Here is a 22,240-nt window from a genome sequence, read left to right as displayed (position 1 = left end):
GTGTGGTTTGGTCCACATAACAGAGGCAGTGGATATGAATAACTGGTTATCAATGTGCTCTAGTGTGGTTTGGTCCACATAACAGAGGCAGTAGATATGAAGAACAGGTTATCAAAGTGCTCTAGTGTGGTTTGGTCCACATAACAGAGGCAGTAGATATAAATAACTGGTTATCAATGTGCTCTAGTGTAGTTTGGTCCCCATAACAGAGGCAGTAGATAGGAAAAACTGGTTATCAGAGCGCTCTAGTGTAGTTTGGTCCACATAACAGATGCAGTAGATATGAAGAACAGGTTATCAAATTGCTCTAGTGTGGTTTGGTACACATAACAGAGGCAGTGGATATGAATAACTGGTTAGCAATGTGCGCTAGTGTGGTTTGGTCCACTTAACAGAGGCAGTGGATATGACTAACTGGTTATCAATGTGCTCTAGTGTAGTTTGGTCAACATAACAGAGGCAGTAGATAGGAAAAACTGGTTATCAGAGCGCTCTAGTGTAGTTTGGTCCGCATAACAGAGGCAGGAGATATGAATAACTGGTTAGCAATGTGCGCTAGTGTGGTTTGGTCCACATACCAGAGGCAGTAGATATGAATAACTGGTTATCAGAGTGTTCTTGTGTAGTTTGGTCCACATAAGAGAGGCAGTGGATATGAAAAACTGGTTATCAGAGCGCTCTAGTGTAGTTTGGTCCTCTTAAAAGAGGCAGTAGATATGAAAAACTGGTTATCAGAGAGTTCTAGTGTAGTTTGGTCCACAGAACAGAGGCAGTAGATATGAATCACTGGTTATCAGAGTGTTCTTGTGTAGTTTGGTCCACATAACAGATGCAGTAGATATGAAGAACAGGTTATCAAATTGCTCTAGTGTGGTTTGGTCCACTTAACAGAGGCAGTGGATATGACTAACTGGTTATCAATGTGCTCTAGTGTAGTTTGGTCCACAGAACAGAGGCAGTAGATATGAATAACTAGTGCTCTAGTGTAGTTTGGTCCACATAACAGATGCAGTAGATATGAAGAACAGGTTATCAAATTGCTCTAGTGTGGTTTGGTCCACTTAACAGAGGCAGTGGATATGAATAACTGGTTAGCAATGTGCGCTAGTGTGGTTTGGTCCACATACCAGAGGCAGTAGATATGAATCACTGGTTATCAGAGTGTTCTTGTGTAGTTTGGTCCACATAAGAGAGGCAGTGGATATGAAAAACTGGTTATCAGAGAGTTCTAGTGTAGTTTGGTCCCCATAACAGAGGCAGTGGATATGAAAAACTGGTTATCAGAGAGTTCTAGTGTAGTTTGGTCCACAGAACAGAGGCAGTAGATATGGATAACTGGTTATCAGAGTGTTCTAGTGTAGTTTGGTCCACATAACAGAGGCAGTAGACGTATTCCGGCTATTTGTTGCCCCTATAAAGGCTATATTACAAGGGAAAATATACATAGAAAGATCAAGGGTCATGAAAAAGTCTAACCTCAGATGTCGTACCGACAGACCGATGGAAAAGACAAATATCACTACTAGTGACCTTCGACCCAGTAACTCAGAAACATAATGATATGTGACCTGTGACCTTTGACCTCATGACCTTGGAAGTTTGTCACAATATAGCCTGTATAATTGGCTACGATACTTCAATGTCTATGTTTATACAAAATACCTACTGATTCCAAGATAATTAGCCATTTCAGTAACATACTTCATTCGTGAACTAACCTCTGACCCCACGACCTCAGAAGCTGTCTCTAGAGTAGATTGCATTATGCGTGTACAAAATACCTACCGTTTCCGACATGTATTTCATTCGTGAGTTAAGACCTCTGAAGCTGCCCAAACAGTAGATTGCATTAATTTCTACAATATTCCAATGTATATGTGTATACTTTTGGTTTAGGTTTGGTTTCAATTTTGTTTAACGTCCTCTTAATAGCTAAGGTCATTTAAGGACGTGCCTCCGTGTGTGTAGTGTATGCATGCTTGTGTGTGTGTATGCAGGAGTATATGTGTATACAAAATACCAACCGTTTCCAAGATATTAAGCCATTTCAGTAACGTAATTCATTCGTGACCTTTTACCCCATGACCTCAGAAGTTTGTCAGAAGAGTAGCTTTCATTAATGCCTGCAACATCCCAATGTATGTGTATGCAAAATTCCTACCGTTTCTAAGATATTTAGCCATTTCAGTAACGTAATTCGTTCGTGACCTTTGACCCCATGACCTCAGAAGTGTGTCAGAAGAGTAGCTTTCATTAATGCCTGCAACATTCCAATGTATATGTGTAAACAAAACATCTTCTGTTTCAGAGATAGTTAGCCATTTCAGTAACGTAATATACCGTCTACAAAAGTCAATGGGCCATAACTCTGGTAAATATTCAAGAAACATAATTGTTTTCTTGGAAACACAAGTTCATTTAAGGTAGCACATGTGTGTAAAGTTTCATCAAAATCCATGCATAAACCTAGGAGTAGTAGAAGGTACAATTTGTTTGCCTTCAGACAGACAGACGGACAGACGGATAGACAGACAGACAAGCTGATTCTAGTATACCCCTAACTTCGTTGCGGGGGATATAATAAGTGGTTATCAAAGTGTCCTAGTGTAGTTTGGTCCACATAACAGAGGCAGTAGATATGAATAACTGGTTATCAAAGTGCTCTAGTGTAGTTTGATCCACATAACAGAGACAGTTGATATGAATAACTGGTTATTAATGTGCTCTAGTGTATTTTGGTCCACATAACAGAGACAGTTGATATGAATAACTGGTTATTAATGTGCTCTAGTGTAGTTTGGTCCACATAACAGAGGCAGTAGATATGAATAACTGGTTATCAGAGTGCTCTAGTGTGGTTTGGTCCACATAACAGAGGCAGTACATATGAATAACTGGTTATCAAAGTGCTCTAGTGTGGTTTGGTCCACATAACAGAGACAGTAGATATGAATAACTGGTTATCAATGTGCTCTAGTGTAGTTTGGTCCACATAACTAAGGCAGGAGATATGAATAACTGGTTATCAGAGTGCTCTAGTGTGGTTTGGTCCGCATAACAGAGGCAGGAGATATGAATAACTGGTTATCAGAGTGCTCTAGTGTGGTTTGGTCCGCATAACAGATGCAGTAGATATGAATAACTGGTTATCAATGTGCTCTAGTGTAGTTTGGTCCACATAACTAAGGCAGGAGATATGAGTAACTGGTTATCAGAGTGCTCTAGTGTGGTTTGGTCCGCATAACAGAGGCAGGAGATATGAATAACTGGTTATCAATGTGCTCTAGTGTAGTTTGGTCCACATAACAGAGACAGTAAATATGAATAACTGGTTATCAGAGTGCTCTAGTGTGGTTTGGTCCGCATAACAGAGGCAGTAGATATGAATAACTGGTTATCAAAGTGCTCTAGTGTAGTTTGATCCACATAACAGAGACAGTTGATATGAATAACTGGTTATTAATGTGCTCTAGTGTAGTTTGGTCCACATAACAGAGGCAGTAGATATAAATTAGTGGTTATAGTACTTCAAGCCGCATTACAAAATTACAGCAATAGACATAGGTAAAACAAGAAGGCAATATCGAAGTGAAAACAAAACCGTAAATCGAACTCAAAATCGATAAACATGGGAGAATAAATGGAGAATACACCAGGAATTCCGGAAGGGTAAACATTGTCTGCTTCATTATCGACGACATGTATATCTGTCATATGCAAGTAATGTCACGTCCTCACAACAAGAACTTGGGTAGCTATATAGTGTCAACAAAACAACGAGTCATACCAATGAGAATAGTCAAATACATCAACCTTCATATCATACAAAGTAATGGCATATTACCCAATAAAATATTACCAGACGGTATAGCAACAAACATCTGTACCGTATGTGGGAGCATTAATACTTATACTAAAATATCAAAAATGTTTAGGCATTTGTGATCACTATGCTAATATACACGAAATGTCGTCAGAACAGATTGCTCATGTGTTAATGATACATACGCATGGCAAATGACTTTTGAAAACAGACATCACAAATCTGACCAACTATATAAAAGCATGTGTATTCAAATTATAGATACGTTATCTTATGATCGTGCTATTTCGTTTTTATTAATGAGATATGATCAGAAGCTAATGTCAACAAATATCATCTCCATGAAAATACAAACATTTGTAATAACACAGCAAGTCTCCAGGGCTAGCGATTTAATCTTGGGGCGTGTTCGATTCACCTGTTACGGACTGTCCGAGAACTGTTTCAGAACAGTCGTCAATTGAATGCGCCCGGACAGGAAGCAGTATTATGCAAGACGGCTGGCGTGAATGATTGGGTATTAGTAAGTCTGTTAATGACTGAAAAAGATGATGATGACGAGTTTACTGACGTCTTTGGCACGGCTCTTAAGGCCAATACCATTCAGTCGTAGGTATCTGACGCTGCGTAAATTAGTGAATATAGAATCTACAATATATAAAGGTTGATTTAACAGTTTCTGTATCATGGCAAATAGTCAACACCGCGACTTGCTTATATTATGGCTACAATAAAACACATTATTGTCACTTAATAACGATGTATGACCATTTCTCTGTATTATCTAGCTGTGCGGATTACCAAAATAAAGTTATACAGTTTATGATGCTGTTAAAAATTTAGACAGAAAAATATTTTCCCCAAAAGCAATCTTCAAAACATTAATTTTATAAAAGCAATATCCTATTATCAATTTACTATATCCCTAAGCATTTTTTTCAGAGTGGCAAGAACGCCAAGGACAAGAATGTTTGGTTATGTGGATGAAGTTGTCGCTTATTATAGCAATTTTGAATGTCGACGCCTGTTTCGCTTGTCCATGAACACCTTTGAGATCAATACAGGATATCTGAAAGACTGTCCAGAGCTTTTCAATGGTGGAAGTGATGGACCAGAGCCAATACCTGTGTCCAAACAGTTGCTTATGGCACTTCGGTACTTTGGAGGAGCAGACAGCATAACCGTAATTGCTGACCGTTTGGAGCGTCAGAATTATCAGTCATCCTCTTAAGAACCCGCATTATCGATAGCATTCTAAATCATTTAAAGCAGAGGTTCATTAAATGGCCTAGTGGTCAGACACAATAAGATACAATAAATGATTTTGGTAGAAGGCGTGGATTTCCAGGGATAGTCGGAGCACTCGATGACATCATATTCCCGTTAAAGCTCCCCAGGTTAGCCCCCAATCTTACGTGAATAGGAAGAAGTTTGTAATTCTGATATGGTGTTCACAAACTGCTTTACTGGTTACCCGGAAAATTGACACGACTCCAGAGTATTGAAAAACTTAACTTTTCGGGAGAATGGTATGCTGCTCTGCAACGGTAATCATATAATTGCTGATGGAGGTTATCCTTTCGACGTTGACTGTTAACACCATATAGGGGTAATGGACACCTTACTCGAGAACAGAAGAATTTTAACTACAAACTATCATTCAATCGAGTTGTCATAGAAAGATCATTTGGACTGTTTAAAGGTAGATTTCAGCGACTACACTATTTGGATACACAGAAAGTAAAATTTGTTGTTGGAATCATTATTGTGGCCTGTATGTTGCATAAGATATGCCTCCTTCACAACGATGACATCCAGGAATTCATGGACGACGATAATAACAGAGTAATTGTGCAAATCAATCTTGGTTAAGATGAGAATGAGGCAGACGGCATTGTCAAACGTAATGCGTTGGCCAGGCAATTGACAAGGCTTCTTTTTTTTTTTAGTAAAAGATATAGAACATCACAATGGGCTACAGACTTAACATTTCATTGTGATTGTGATCTGGAATAACATTGGACTTTGGTATTCATTCATTTTACTATATCCCGCATGATTTAAATATTCAGTTTTGTTAAGGATGCATTTTAAAACATTACATGGGTACAAATAAGTTTCCATTTGGTACACAAGTGGAAAGGAAATGAAAAAAAACGGTTTACTATATATATATCCAAATTTAATCGGTTTGTCTTTAATAACACGACTGGTACTACCACTCTCAGAGCAATCCATTCTTCATATCAGTAAATATATTCCTACTTGTAATGAGTAATTACCCATGCAGAATAATAGAGTTGGTTATTTCCAAACGATAGCATATGTTACTTTCTGTATTGGAGATGAAAATAAAAATCACAGTGATTTGCTCTTGATTGGTTGTTGACCTCTGATGTTGAATGGATATTGAACTACATAAACCAAACCAATCTTTGCAAGTGCCACTCTATGTCAAGGAGAGCACTGCATGATTATACCATATTATTTATATGCCAATAGGCCCATGCCTCATAATAAGCCCACCCATATCTACATTGCTTTTCAGTTCAGTAGAAAAGCAGACTAATGTTATATTTTTGATAACATTTTATTATAGAACGTCGATTCCTGTGGATACAAAGACTTTTTCATATTCATAGACAATAAATGTTTTGTCCGATCCATAAAATGAAAAAAATGAAGAAAATAAATAATTAGATACTACCAGCACTGTACTAATTTTGTAGGGTCGATCGAATTATGGCAAACTCGTTATTTAACCAAGCATCGCCAAACTGTCCAGAGTCAGTTACGGTACAAGCCTCGAGGCTGTCAATATCCACATATAATAAGTATATTACGATCACGTATATTAGGTATGCATTTTCGCTGTCAGCCCGTTGACAGTGCTGGTTTAGATGAAAACAACAATTTAAATCCATACAATGTACCTTTCCTTGCACACTTGTGTTGAAGTGCGGCGTGTATGGTGGCGAAAAAAACAAAAAACACACGAGCATTTGTAAAATGCATTTTCTTCATCTTGGTTTCTTGCTGCGATGATGGATGTGCTAGCTGTTCCGCCTGCACCACGTTTAAGATGGCACAGCCGGAACATGTTCAGGGCAGCTGTTCCAGTGTGTTCGATTGATGTTCCAACTGTACCGTCTGTGCAGAACAGTAAATCGAACGGCGGGCCCTTGGTATTACTGATGATATTTGCTGCAGTTCCACAGACTACAATGTATTCGTTTTTAAAAGTTCATGTACACGGATCTCTCGACATCATAACAATTGATTGAGTATGAGATGTACTTTCAGTTTTATTGCATATGGGCCAATTTGTTACACACTTCATTCTCAAAACCAAACTTTCATCGGAAATTTCATCAGTAAAACTTTCTTATGTATTGTAATATTCCCAACCAAGCGTTGGCATACCAAAATCCCTGAAAATAAGTTGCAGAAGAAAGCGGGATAGTGCCTGTTGTCTTTAAGGTAGAGATTGCACCGGCTTGGGTTTGAAATGTGTTCACCTACCAAAGCTTTCACCAACTGTGTCATCGGTAACGCCTGGTCCTTGTGATGTGAAATGGAATAAAAATGCAGATTGATAAGTCTAAACACTGAACTGCAGTCTCCATAAACAGTAACACACAACATGATTTATTAACATCAGTCTTTGATGAATCTTTGCATTGACTGACCTGTCGGCAAGTTTCTGAGTGCGTATTTCCACAGTGATACGCTGCATTGTCGCGATGAACATTCAAAGGATCATGCCAATTCTATTAGCACTTGTGTCAGTGGTACATTCAAATCCTACCCAGACAAGTATACACCTCAAACTGTTACACAACTAGTTATTTAATACAAGTTCCTACCAGAAGGTCCTTCCACCTCGTCAAAGCTTAACCAAGACTATAAATATAGACGTTGCCTTCTTTCTACATGGACTCATATCTGTGGACGAGGTGGTGGGGAAGGTTACCTCCACGTCACATCTGGGGCTTCAATGGACCGATGTATTTCTGACATGGAACGCAACGGATTACGGCAACATAACCTATTGTGCATGCCTCAAAACGAAGTGTGGAAACCGGACCACTCATTGAATTACGGCTTCACCAAACTGAAGGAGCTTGGCGATGACGTTTTTCTGGTGAATATGCATTATTCTGGGAGAGCAGAGTGGAATCCGTTCGATGTATTCGAGACCAAGTGTGACATCAACACAAAACTATTTCCATTCGACCATCAAAAGTGTAAGCTGATATTTAGAATGTGGACATAGGGAGCAGACGACGTAAAATTTGAGTTAAGTGATTCGGTACTCATTATGCTATCATTTGAACCTAATGGAGTGTGGGACCTCCACTCATCCAAGGTTGAGCTGGATCGAGGCAATCTCATCGTTTTCTTGAACTTGACCGACGGTCGGAGTATTACTTAGTTGCCCTTATCTGCCCCATCATCTTACTTTCTCTTTTAGCCACTTTCATATTCGTCATCCCCGTCGACAGTGGAGAGGAAAATGGGATACAGCATGGCTGTCTTTCTGGCGTTTGCTGTTTTAATGACCATTTTTGGTTCTTCCCTACCGGTCAACTCCCGGACCACATCTTACCTGGCAGAGTATCTGATTGGTCTACAGACCAAGGGAACACTCATCGTTTTGGTTACTGCTGCCAGATTTGACTTCACCATCGTCCCGATAACTTTAACTTTCATCCGAAATTGCGATGTGTTATGACAATCAGTAGAAGATTGCAGACTTGTTTCGGTTCTAGAAAGAAGTCAAACAAGGTCCCAGTTTCTCAGACCGAAAATTCGGAAAATAACGCCCGAGTTTCTCCCCAATTGTTAGAGGCGGATACAAATTCAGACATCAAACTTTCATCGGAAGCTAGCAGTGATAACAAAGACGACGGGACCGAGATATTTACATAATTATTTACATAATTAAGAGGTTATAATACAAAGTATGGTGTGGGTGGGGGAAGGAGGATAACTCCCATAAAATAGTGTATTAATTAGATTCAGTCAGTTATATCTTCTGGGTGCATTATTATTGCGTCACGTGTGTGACTTGTTCTGTTATGTTCACATGGATTGTTTGATAAAAATATACGATTAATGGAAACTTCAAATGGCATATATGGTTTAACGAGTAATAAACAATATTTTAAGAATCACGTTAAAGCTACAAAACCGAAATTCCAATACAATGTTATGTTCTTTTAAGATTCTATTTTAATAGTAAGATTAGTCTTTCTAGTACGTCTGTTATATAGTTGTAATTTGAATACAAATATGTATAGCTTGTGCACTTATTTTATATTTTCCTTCGCAAGAACTTGATTCTTTATTTTCTACTATATATATATAAGAAAAGACACTGAGAGTTTCTTAGTAAAACTCTTAGTGTATATATACTATTATAGTGTTCATGTTTCTATCTTGAAAAAGGGGCGGATTGCCTTGAACATTTGCCTATATAGTCACAACATATACTATTTTATATGTACGCAATATATACGTTTTTTTTATATATGTACGCATAATATACTATGTGTATAATTATGTACGCATTATGTGTACCTTTTTTTATAACGTCACAATTCAAATTTTAAAAAAATCGCTTGAAGAGCTAAAAAAAGGGCAAAGGTACTAGCGAGATATGGTCTTCAGTGTTTTGTTTAATTATATATACATATCCTTGACCGAAATGCGCCATATAATGTTGATATCATAACTGTCTTATAAAAAATTTCCCTGGTTTTTTTTTCTCACAATGACTCAAACATATTTTCTACAATTTTTACAGAACAGTAGTATTTTCGTCAAAACAACTTGCCTTACCATTACTTCAGACTCTTTCCTACTTTAATTTTGACTCTTGATATCATTACATGAATTAAACTTACCGTGTCACAATGTGTCGGAAAATCAGTGGTTAAAATTGTAGTGGTAAAATCCATAAATATCATAAATCATTATATGAAATATTTTTTATTATCAAATAGAAGACAAAATCAAATAATATAAGGTTCAATATGTGGTTTTACTCCCGATCTGTAATGATAATATAGTGTTATGCGTGGCATTTGAAAGCCAATGACTTCAATCACACGACAACTAAAAATTGAGGAAGAAACTGGGAACAGAATATTCCCCCTAACAATAGCTATCAATACTGATATTGAAATTAATTAAATTACCATTAGATTTAGAAAGGTTGCAATCTAAGCAAGTAAGCAATATGTTGTCCAAATGCGAAATGACAGGACAATTGAAAAGCCAGTGCTGTCACCGCCAAATCAGAATGCGGGATAATGAATAATGAAGGGGGTTCCCCATTATGGAGCCTAAAGAGACATCGCTGAAGTTTGGTTTGTGTTGTATCTTTGAGCAAGATACTTAACTCCACTGGTTCCAGTCTACTCAGCTGTAAATGAGTATGTGTTTGGAAATGCTAGAATTGTTGAATGCTAGCTGTGAGCGCGCCGAAATGGCAGCACAGGCTGTATGCTGGGAGTTGAGAAAGATATTGGCTTGTTGCAAAGACCCTGTAACCACGGATAATAATTTGTGAACCGATTTGAGACGACCTACGAACTAGGTTGTGATAAAACGGTATATGATAACCTCGAATCGTTATTAATTATTATTATTATTATAAATCGCTTACTTATGCTGCNTCAACATACATTTTATTTTGTAGTAATATATTTGTGTATCCATTATTCTTGGCAATTAGTGTCTGCACATTTTGGTATAGAGAAAAATTGTATGTATATAAGGTCCATAGAAAGTGATTTATAATGATATGATCGCAAAATAAATTGCTTAAATTTCTTCTAGATAATGTCTATAGTTCTATTAAATCTAATTAGATATTTACATAATTAAGAGATTATTATACAAAATGTGGTGTGGGTGGGGGAAGGGGGATAACTCCCATAAAATAGTGTATTAATTAGATTCAGTCTGCAATATACAATGTAGGTAATATATATATATATTGGTTGGTGGGGCAACTATATTGGTTATAGACCGCATATAGTATACAAGGTATAATATCAGATTAAAGACCGCACAGTCCTTGTGTTACGTTTGGGTCTTCAACTGAGCACCGGTCAGGATCCATAGTAAATATTATTGCGGTATAATTCACAGTAATGCATTTGAGTATATATATAGAAAAATTGCAGATCTTCAGTACGTACACTAGAAATTAAAGATATAAGTAGTGTGGGAGAATATATGAGGAAAGCATAACAATATCATGATAACCAGCCAGAGATGCACTCATGTACGAATGGATGTTTTTTTTTTAAATATGTGTTGTTATCTACAAATATATATACATGTATGTATATATATTAACTCAAAATGTGTGAAATTGCCTGGTATTATACTCGATATTCATTAAATCTTTTAGTTTTAACTATATATTTTAGGATAGAGCTAAGAATTTTCCCATATTTACACCTTCGTTACATATTTGACAGCCATATAGTAAGTTGGTGAGATGAAAATGGTTATGGTTTCCAATAAGTCCAAGTTCATTTTCTAGTAATGCTCTTTGGACTGAAAACAGGGGACAGTGAAAAAAACAATTTGAGACAGTTTCATGGTTTAAATCACAAGAACACATAGAATTATCTTTTAAATGATTAATATGTACATGTAGGTCAAAATTTAGGTTGTACATCCATTTCTAAGCTGATACAGTATGATATTACCTTTCCTGGATCCTTTATTTTTGAATACATTTGAACGCTCACATCTTCCTCTTCACTGACATTTGACATGTTTATAAGTTTCTTAAAATTGTTAATGGAAGTTGCTTGTACTGTAGTAGGTGAGAGTTTATTTAACTCTCGGAGCATTGAAAGAAAAAACTATGATAGTAGTTGTTTGATCTACAGAGTGGAGGGCTAAATATTCTATTTCTACGCAATTAATGTATATTTGCTTCATTATTGTTAATAAATGGGATAATTATTTCTTGCAAGTTTAAAGGTGTATGGCCATGTAGTATTTTGTACATTAAGATCAATTGATGATTTTTTCGACGAATTTCTAATGGTTCCCACCCTAATTCCCTATAAAGTAAGTGATGTGATGTTCCTCTTCTCAGCCGTCTTATAATTCTTCCTTCTTCCACGTAGATAGATTCTAGTATTTTTTTAGTTGGGTTGTACAATTATTCCAAACTACATCAGCATATTCAAAAAGGTAAATATATTTTCATCAAGAGTAACACCTAAATGTGTATGAGTGGATTCATTAGAAATTACATCATTTTGAAATACATTAGGTGGTATTGCAATTTCTTTTTTCCTGGAGAATAATACAGATTTTGTTTTTGTTGGATTGAAATTCACATCCCATAGTTTAGCCCATTCACTTATATTTTTAAATCATCTGTAAGAAGTTGTGCAGACTGATCAGGATTGTTATTAACAATGACATATAGGGAGATGTCATCAGCAAAGAGTTTTACTTTACTTGAAACAAGATCAGTAATGTCATTTATATATCATACAAATAATAACGGACCCAGAACTGACCCCTGCATTAACAGTTAAGTATGGGGAATAAAAACCTTCAGTACTTACTCGTTGATTCCTATCAGAAAGGTAATTATGGATCCAAGATAATAATTTACATTTGATTCCATAATTACTTATTTTTTTAACAAGACCTGTATGCCAAACCCTATCAAAGGCCTTGCTTATATCACAAAATACAAACCCGACTTCTGTACCTGACTCTATTTTTTTTGATATTTCATGATAAATAGATAATAGTTGGTTTACAGTGAAGTCACCTGGTCCAAAGTCGGACTGATTGTTCGATAAAATGTTATTTGATATAAGATAATTGTATAGGTATTTAAATAAAATCTGTTCAATCTTCTGCTTCTTTAACGCCGTCGCCGTATTTTTGGCCATCTTTTTTTCACGGCGGCAGCTTTGTTATTACTGCTTCACAGTGTTGATGAGTTATTGGCATTGAGAGATGTGCTGTTTGTAAAAACGGTGAAAGAACGTGATGTACTGGTTCACAAGTGTTTTGTCACAAGTGTTCACAAGATGCAGGCATCTGAAATATGCACACCCGAACCATTCAGTGTTGCTTAGGTCAAGTCTTAAACTTGTAAAATGACTTGTGTGTAGCATGTTAAATACAGTTATATCTTCTGGGTGCATTATTATTGCGTTACGTGTGTGACTCGTTCTGTTATGTTCACATAGATTGTTTGATAAAAATATACGATTATTGGAAACTCCAAATGGCATGTATGGTTTAACGAGTAATAAACAATATTTTAAGAATCACGGTAAAGCTACAAACCCGAAATTCCAATACAATGTTATGTTCTTTTAAGATTCTATTTTAATAGTAAGATTAGTCTTTCTAGTACGTCTGTTATATAGTTGTAATTTGAATACAAATATGTATAGCTTGTGCACTTATTTTATATTTTCCTTCGAAAGAACTTGATTCTTTATTTTCTACTATATATATATAAGAAAAAACACTGAGAGTTTCTTAGTAAAACTCTTAGTGTATATATTTAAGCATTGAACTGTTTTTGTATGGTATTGATGATCTATTTGATAGTGCGCATTATGTTGTTTGCTTGCAAAGCTGTGTCATTCAAATAGATCATAAATACCATACAAAACTTATATTAACGTTTTTTCTGCCTCTTATGTTCTTTTTTAACTTATAATTTATATTTAAAATTAAAAATGCCCGCCTTATCGACAGTCCACACAATTTTGTTCAATAGTTTGAACAGCGTATTGTCGCGTGCTGATTGGCAAACAAAGTAGTACTTTGAAATTTTAACAAACACTTCAATTTTATTTCACAATTCAGTATCAATACAATTGCTTATGATATGTCTATAGGGTGATTTAAGTTTATCAATAGAACTCTGAGCTGAAAGTTATATTTGAAATTGTTTCGAATTTTCCCCGGAACAAATTTCGCGCATGGACAAATACAGTGAACACCGTAAATCCGACCTTGCCCTCCACGAGGGAGTTATTTTTGGAAGTTAATTCGAACTTTTCTCTTTGCTCATTTTGTGAAGAATCCAGGCGTGAATGTATTTGTTGATTGTATGGGAACCTGACAACAGTCGGTAGATTCTATAACAGCCTCGTTATTTGACATGTCGTCAGAAACTGAGGAATGGTGGATGCGAGACGCGTGAAACTGATAGCGTTTGAAGTGAGTGATCTTGCGACGGAGCACAGGTTCGTTACAAATGTCTGAAATGTTTATGTGTGCTGTGACTCATATCAGTAGGTCTGTAACATATGTGTCAGTAGGTCTATATAATATGTGTATTTCAGACATTTGTAACGAACCCCTGTTGATCAGTGCAGTGTAACAGACGATATTTCTGATAAATTGCATGAGCGTTAAAATTGTTTCCATTGCCGGCATTGGTGATTTCAACCGATGTGCATTTTGTACGATATGGCAGACTAAAGGTCTTGTTTTCGCTGTAATGAAAGTGTTTTATATTTTATTTTTTATTTTGCACATAAATTTACAATGGCATTGTCAAATCTCACAATGCCCAGCGATATTTCAGCAGCCGTCATGTTTTTTTTTTTTTATATTGGATATTGTAGTTCCGGTCAGTGTTGTATTAATACGCTAAGAATTGTGTCTCGTGATGCGTGGTAATTAAAGTCCCATCAACGACACAGCTTTCAAAGAGGCTATATAGTGACAATGCCATGCAAATATAAATATACTATTATAGTGTTCATGTTTCTATCTTGAAAAATGCGCGGATTGCCTTGCAAATTTGACAAATTCCTATTTTTACTTATTTGCCTATATATGCACAACATATACTATTTATATGTACGCAATTTATACTATTTATATATGATTTTTTTTCTCACAATGACTCAAACATATTTTCTACAATTTTTACAGAACAGTAGTATTTTCGTCAAAACAACTTGCCTTACCATTACTTCAGATTCTTTCCTACTTTTATTTTGACTCTTGATATCATTACATGAATTAAACTTACCGTGTCACAATGTGTCGGAAAATCAGTGGTTAAAATTGTAGTGGTAAAATCCATAAATATCATAAATCATTATATGAAATAAGTTTTATTATCGAATAGAAGACAAACTCAAATAATATAAGGTTCAATATGTGGTTTTACTCCCGATCTGTAATGATAATATATTGTTATGTATGGCATTTGAAAGCCAATGACTTCAATCACACGACAACTAAAATTTGAGGAAGAAACTGGGAACAGAATATTCCCCCTAACAATAGCTATTAATACTCATATTGAAATTAATTAAATTACCATTAGATTTAGAAAGGTTGCAATCTAAGCAGGTAAGCAATATGTTGTCCAAATGCCAAATGACAGGACAATTGAAAAGCCAGTGCTGTCACCGCCAAATCAGAATGCGGGATAATGAATAATGAAGGGGGTTCCCCATTATGGAGCCTATCGAGACATCGCTGAAGAGAAAATGGTTGAACCTAAGTTTGGTTTGTGTTGTATCTTTGAGCAAGATACTTTACTCCACTGGTTCCAGTCTACTCAGCTGTAAATGAGTATGTGGTTTGGCAATGCTAGAATTGTTGAATGCTAGCTGTGAGCGCGCCGAAATGGCAGCACAGGCTGTATGCTGGGAGTTGAGAAAGATATTGGCTTGTTGCAAAGACCCTGTAACCACGGATAATAATTTGTGAACCGCTTTGAGACGACCTACGAACTAGGTTGTGATAAAGCGGTATATGATAACCTCGAATCGTCATTAATTATTATCATTATTATAAATCGCTTACTTATGCTGTTTCTGTCAATATTTCTGCACATTTTCATACTTTTTATATCACACATACATCTATTCAATCTGGTTTGTATTCTTTGGTAGTTTTCCTATCCCTAAATCCATGCAGGTACAAGCAAAGAATAGCCCTGTCGTATCCTGGTTCAGGTTATCGTATAAGGCAAATGATGTGGGAGGTTACATGGTTCTACTGTACACACAAACCAAAGTGTCCAAACTAACAAGGGTCCAAAATGTATAAAGTTCTTTTGCATTAAATATAACAAACTATCCGGACAAGTTATAACGTACGTCTTCCAATACGAAACTGAATTGATGTAAAATCAATAAGGTTCATGTACTTTAATTTAACATTCAACTACATTGACAAAATGTTGTCCTTGAATATGGTTTTTATAGCATCTCAATAATCCTCCAAAACTTAAAAAAATAAAAGATACCATCAACTTTCCTTCAGTATTTTCATAATTACAATTCAATACTCACTTCATCATCAGTACAATTCATTTACTCAGTAATAAAAAACAAAATATGGTTCACATGTTACATGCGATATGATACGTAATTATACAAATTTCTAACTTTGAGATTACTGCAAAAGCATATATTCTCGTTGGGGTTAAATTTCGTTGTTTTTGTATGGGGACAAATTCGTTCGGATTATATTTCGTGGAATCAATATTTTAAAACCCTTAGTTGCTTAATTTCAAATTAATAATGAGTAAAATGTACATATTCTGAACCGTGCCACTATTAAAAAAACAAAACGATTTCTACATCTACTATGAGAAATGAGCACGGGACAGAAATGGATTTACAAGCGGTCATATCATCAGATGATGTCATTTTGGTGTTGTTTATCATAAGATTTCTCATCAGTAGAAGTATATAGACATTGACAAAAATTATCAGGTACATGAAAGAGACAACCAATTTTCGTTAATGATAAGTAGTCCCCTAGGTCATTGCAATAGTGTGAAACTCTCTAAAAATGACTTTTTAATTACAACATTTGTATACAGCACCACGCAAAATAAAGAATTTGTAATCAATGGCATTTTACATACACAGATCACTTAACATTATAGATGGTAGTAGAATGAATACTGAAATAATCAAAATAAGTACTTTCTACTTAAGGTGAATATATATGGGTCAAGTTTTTTGCACATCTCGTCACCAGAACAAACTTTCACATACAGCTTAACAATTTCATTTTCTTTCGTAAATAAATTTCTAGCGAATTGTTAAAGCGATGTATCCCAATTAATCTTTAAACAAATAATCTGCGATAGTTTCCTTCGATTTAAAATTTCCAAGCAAATTGTCCAAATTGTTATAGATGACATCTTAATTTTTGATTACAGAAAAAGTACAAAGGATATTATCTAAAGACAAAACGAAACACACACCATTGGGTTCAACGTGTCAACAGAGCAAAACAACGTTCAAAGTCATCGGTAACGTAGAAGTAATTGGATGTGAAATTGATATATGATGCATACGACAAAACAATGAACACGAATCAATAGCCTGAAGCAAACATAATTTTAATTTAAAACCAATCTCTAATGAAACCTGTTATAACGAACCTAAGTACGCACGTCTGTGACAATAGACAGCATTACAACGATGGCAGTCCAATGGGCAGTACATATTATTTTGGCACTGGTGTCTGTGATACCGGTCGCTCAGGCCAAGAACGGGGCTGACCTCAAAGATTTACACGATGAGTTATTTAACAAGCGTTCGTACCCGAAGTTCATTATACCCCGTGCTGACGTGAATAAGCCGATAATTATATCTGTAGCGTTCTATTTACACGGAATCAACTATCTGGACGAGGTTGAAGGGAAACTCGTCACCACGGCACATCTGGAGCTAGGATGGAATGATACATTCCTGACATGGGATAGAAGGGATTTCAGTAACATCTCTTATTTCTACATGCCTCAGTCCGAAGATTGGAGACCGGACGTCTCATTATACAATGGCTTCACCAAACTAAAAGAGCTTGGCGATGACGTTATTCTGGTGAAGGTATATTATGATGGTCGAATGGAATGGAATCCGTTCGAAGTATTCGAGACCAAGTGTGACATCGCCATAAAACGATTCCCATTCGACTGTCAAAAGTGCAAGCTGGTATTAAGAATGTGGACATCAGGAGCAGAAGACGTTAAATTTGGGTTAAGGGACTCGGTACTCAATATGGTATCATTCGAACCTAATGGAGTGTGGGATCTCCGCTCATCCAAGATTGAGCTGGATCGAGGCAATGCCATCGTTTCTCTTGAACTTGACCGACGGCCGGAACATTACTTACTGACTCTCATCTGCCCCATACTCTTACTGTCTTTTCTTTCCATCTTTACATTCGTCATTCCCGTCGACAGTGGAGAGAAAATGGGGTACAGCATGACTGTCTATCTGGCGTTTGCTGTTTTTCTTACGATCGTCAGTTCTTCTCTACCGGTCAACTCCCGGGCCATGTCCTACATGGCCGTGTATCTGATCGGCCTACTAGAGAAGGGAACGTCTATCGTTATTGTCACTGCTGCTCAGGTTCGACTTCATCACCGTCAAAGTAATGTCGACCTACCTCCGAGCTTGCGGCGTGTCATTAATATCAGTAGAGGAATGTATATCTGTTCTGGAAGACGAGTGAAACCAAACAGGATTGATGTAACCAAGAAAACATCATCAAAAAATGATAAGTCGGATAACAGCGTCCCTTTCTACCGAAACGTCATAGCAGTGAAGGAGTGCCCAGACACCAGATTGTCGTCGGACGCAAGCAGTGAGTACGAAGACAACGTAGATGAGATGTTTACATGGGCCGACTTCTCTACGGCTCTAGACAGCTTCTTATTTTGCTTCTTCTTCACTGTCGCCGTAGTTTTGACCGTTGTGTTTTTTACGGCAGCCCTCTAGACAACGTAAACGCTTCACAGTTTTGAACAGACAACTAGTAATGTGACTTGTGGTGTTTATAATCATTAATAGTTGCCTAGAACGTCAGTGACTGGTTTACAGGTGTTTGGTCGAGAAACAGGCACCTGGTATCGAGGATAAAAAGGTACCGCTGAGCAATTTTAAAACATTCGATCAGTGTTAAAGTCATTTAAATACATTTATATGGTTGCAACTAACAAGCCTATGTATATGTTTGGGGTTTTCAAAATTACGCGCCAAAACGTATGGTTAGGTTTCCTTAGTTGTCGGGATTAGCCAATCACCGATTCTGCGTGGTATTAGGTGGTTCTTCTATAAATTTTATCAAAACAATCCGCCCGCACATTTTCGATCAGGACTTGCCCACCATCCAACCAGGCCCTATTTTTTTCATTGTGATATTTATTAGATGTGCACACCATCTTTATCAATAAGGGGTGTTTTATCGTTGCATCATGTACGTATTTACAATGACACATAAAGCGGTATTGTTTGTGTTACCTAATCTGGGTTTTGATTTAGAATAAATAGTTTTCTTTAACTTTGTGTTAATTTAATTGGCTCGGTAAGTGGTGAGACAACACTTCCAGTTGGTCAGAACTGTATCACCAGGTCCTATAGGAAAACCTTCATCGCCATTCCTACATAAACAGAAATTGGTCAGAGCTGTATCACCAGGCACTATAGGAAAACCTTCATCCCCATTTCTACATAAACAGAAATTGGTCAGAGCTGTATCACCAGGGACTATAGGAAAACCTTCATCGCCATTCCTACATAAAAAGAAATTAGTCAGAGCTGTATCACTAGGTACTATAGGAGAACCTTCATCCCATTCCTACATAAACAGAAATTAGTCAGAGCTGTATCACCAGGTACTATAGGAAAACCTTCATCCCCATTCCTACATGAACAGAAATTAGGATTATAGGCAGTAGGGCTAGGTTGTCTACTATCCAGCATAAGTCTGACTTAATTTCGATCTATTATTATTAGTTTTGTTATATATATGTATATATAAATTTTGTCTTTTGCTTTAGTCGATTGTTATTACTGTCCATCTTGTTATTTGATCAGTATCTTGCTCGTTGGCTGTTTTTATGCTCCATCTTTTGGGGAATTGCGAGTTATTAATCACTGTTCACGTTTCTGATCGTTCAACAATCACTTCGTAAAGAGATGTTGACAAAGGTTGCACGAAGCTATTTTGGAAGTTGTCAAGACAAAACAGCGGGCGCAACAAAGTATGTTTTGGCCCCGGATGAACTGTGACATTGGACAAACAACTGCTCTTATTGCATGATGTACCATCTCGACCATGGCTTATGGTGCGGATTTGTTCGAGCACAAAGGCAAGGAGTATTTAGTTTGCGTTGACTATTACTCCAAGTATCCGGAAATTGTGTTGTTTCAAGACATGTCGAGCAAAACCACCGTCATCGCGTTGAAATCTATCTTCGCGAGACATGGAATCACAAAGGAGGTGGTCACTGACAATGGACCACAATTTGCAATCGCATGGGATTTGTTCACACAACATCAAGCCCAAGATATCTGAAATCGAATGGGCAAGCTGAACACAGTGTTCAAACCATCGAAAATCTGTTGAAGAAGGCAGAGGAAAGTCATGGAGACAATTTAAATGTGTTATTTTTTGCTAATTGAGTATCTTGCATCTCCGTTAGATGGTGTGGAGGTATTCCCAGCTAAAATACTTATGAACAGACAAGTCAAACAAAACTTCCAGTCGCTACTGCGTTATTAGCACCAGGAATAGTTTCTCCACAGAAACTTGATTTATAAATTATTCAGCTGAATATTTAAAACCGTCAAAAGCTTTATCATGGCCGACAAAGTGTAAGTCACCCCACATAAACACTGTAGAGATAGTTCCTGTCCATAATTCGCAAAGCAAAGAATGGGAACCAGGTATTGTTCAAAGTGAAGCACATGCTCCGCAATCGTATGTCGTTCAAACACAGAGTGGAAAGTGTTACCGCAGAAACCGCAGAACCTTTCTGAAAACGTGAGAACATTGTTTCAATCCGACAGATGATGTCGATGACATGGTAGATATACCATTACTATGTGAAACTTCAAATCTGGCTGACAGAACAATAACGCGCTCTGGTAGAATCAATTACAAACCGTCGTATCTGAATGAGTTTGCGCAGTGATAGGCCTTTTCTGTAGGACTGGTTAGTTGTGGCTTGAGTAGAACTGTATATAGGACTGGTTAGGTATGTTATTAAATGCATTGTTTAAATTGTGTCTTCATTATTGCATGTTTAAGTTTAGGTATTATAGCTTAGCAGTAGTTTAACTTTTATGATGATACAAGTCATCGGCTATCACATAGTAAAGTTTATGCTTAAAGTTCTACTATAACGGGACATATATTAGTTCAATTAGATAATATTCAAAAGAACTTGAATGAAAAAAGTTATATTGATCATAAATTGATGTGTTTTCAAGGTAATGATCATTCTCGTTTTATTGGGAAAAAGGAGATGTAAAGTCATGTACTTTTCAATGTTGCAAGCGACCTTCTAGGTTGTTTGGCCTTAATAAAAGTACATATTGAAATCCATCTTGAATTTGTGTTTTGAGACTTTTCAATTATCATTGCAAAGAGGTGACTTTCGTACGCTTTGCTTGTTGTACAATTCTTCGTGTATTCAATATCTAAATGAAATATTCTGAAATAGATAGTATGCAAGCTAAACTGCTATATTGTATACTGTAATTAGAGATTACTATATGACCATTTTGATAGCACACCCCATATCAGCCAGAGGGCTGTAGGCCCGAGGGCTGATATCAGGACTCGAGGGCTGTTTGGGGGCGTGATATCAAAATGGTCACATCATAAACTTTTTATCATATGTTTTTTCCATGGAACACAATGTATCTGGTTGGAATTCAATTTAAGCACTGTCTGAATCGATCATCGCCAGTCGCCATCGTTGTTTATGCAGACGACAGGTGTAACACTAATAAGCAAAACCAAATCTGGAAGCGAGATTAAAAAACGTCAAGATTAAAAAAGCGGCGACATCCGGAGATTTGGGTGGGGCTTTGTTAATCATTCTTTAAATTATTTTCCATGATACCGCAGTTACTCCATGCCAACAATTCGTTTGTTTACATTAAAAGAAGACAGCAATAATCGGAAGCGGCAAAATCCGGAAATTTGGGAGGGGGTGTGATATCACTTTTCTAGGGGGGTCCATGTTTTAAAATCTATATATTCTGTATAAGCTATAAATACTTGCGAATGGATATTTTCGCGCTTATATATACAACGCGAAAAACGCAAGCCCTTTTTTACACTGTGTAAATTTCCTCTTTTTAAAGTACTAAGTCATCTATCCCTGGAAGCTTACACTATATATGACAGTTTGTGCTTCGCATCTACATGAACAATAGCTGAATCATGTCCTTGGATATGGAGGCTATTCTTGAGAATTCCATAAAATGTATCAACATTTAACTCAGCTTGCCTGTTCATTACAATAAATATCAAGAAAAAAAAATGTAATGAAACCATTCAGGAGATACATGTATCGTGTTTACCGGTATTCAATTAATATTTTTTTACGTAATATGAAAA

At 36.6% G+C, this 22,240-nt stretch overlaps 1 protein-coding gene across 1 annotated transcript; it reads left to right on the top strand.

The window, feature by feature from the left end:
* Positions 1-17,304: 17,304 nt before the first annotated feature.
* On the top strand, positions 17,305-18,606 carry LOC110467036 (acetylcholine receptor subunit alpha-like). Its single transcript, XM_021523902.1, has one exon. It carries the CDS (start codon positions 17,305-17,307, stop codon positions 18,604-18,606), a length of 1,302 nt encoding a protein of 433 aa, XP_021379577.1.
* Positions 18,607-22,240: the final 3,634 nt, after the last annotated feature.

The sequence above is a fragment of the Mizuhopecten yessoensis genome, unplaced genomic scaffold (genome assembly GCF_002113885.1).
Source record: "Mizuhopecten yessoensis strain PY_sf001 unplaced genomic scaffold, ASM211388v2 scaffold11155, whole genome shotgun sequence".
NCBI classification, from domain to species: domain Eukaryota; kingdom Metazoa; phylum Mollusca; class Bivalvia; order Pectinida; family Pectinidae; genus Mizuhopecten; species Mizuhopecten yessoensis.
Note: the sequence above shows the minus strand (reverse complement) of the source record. Positions and strands in the feature narration are given on the sequence as shown.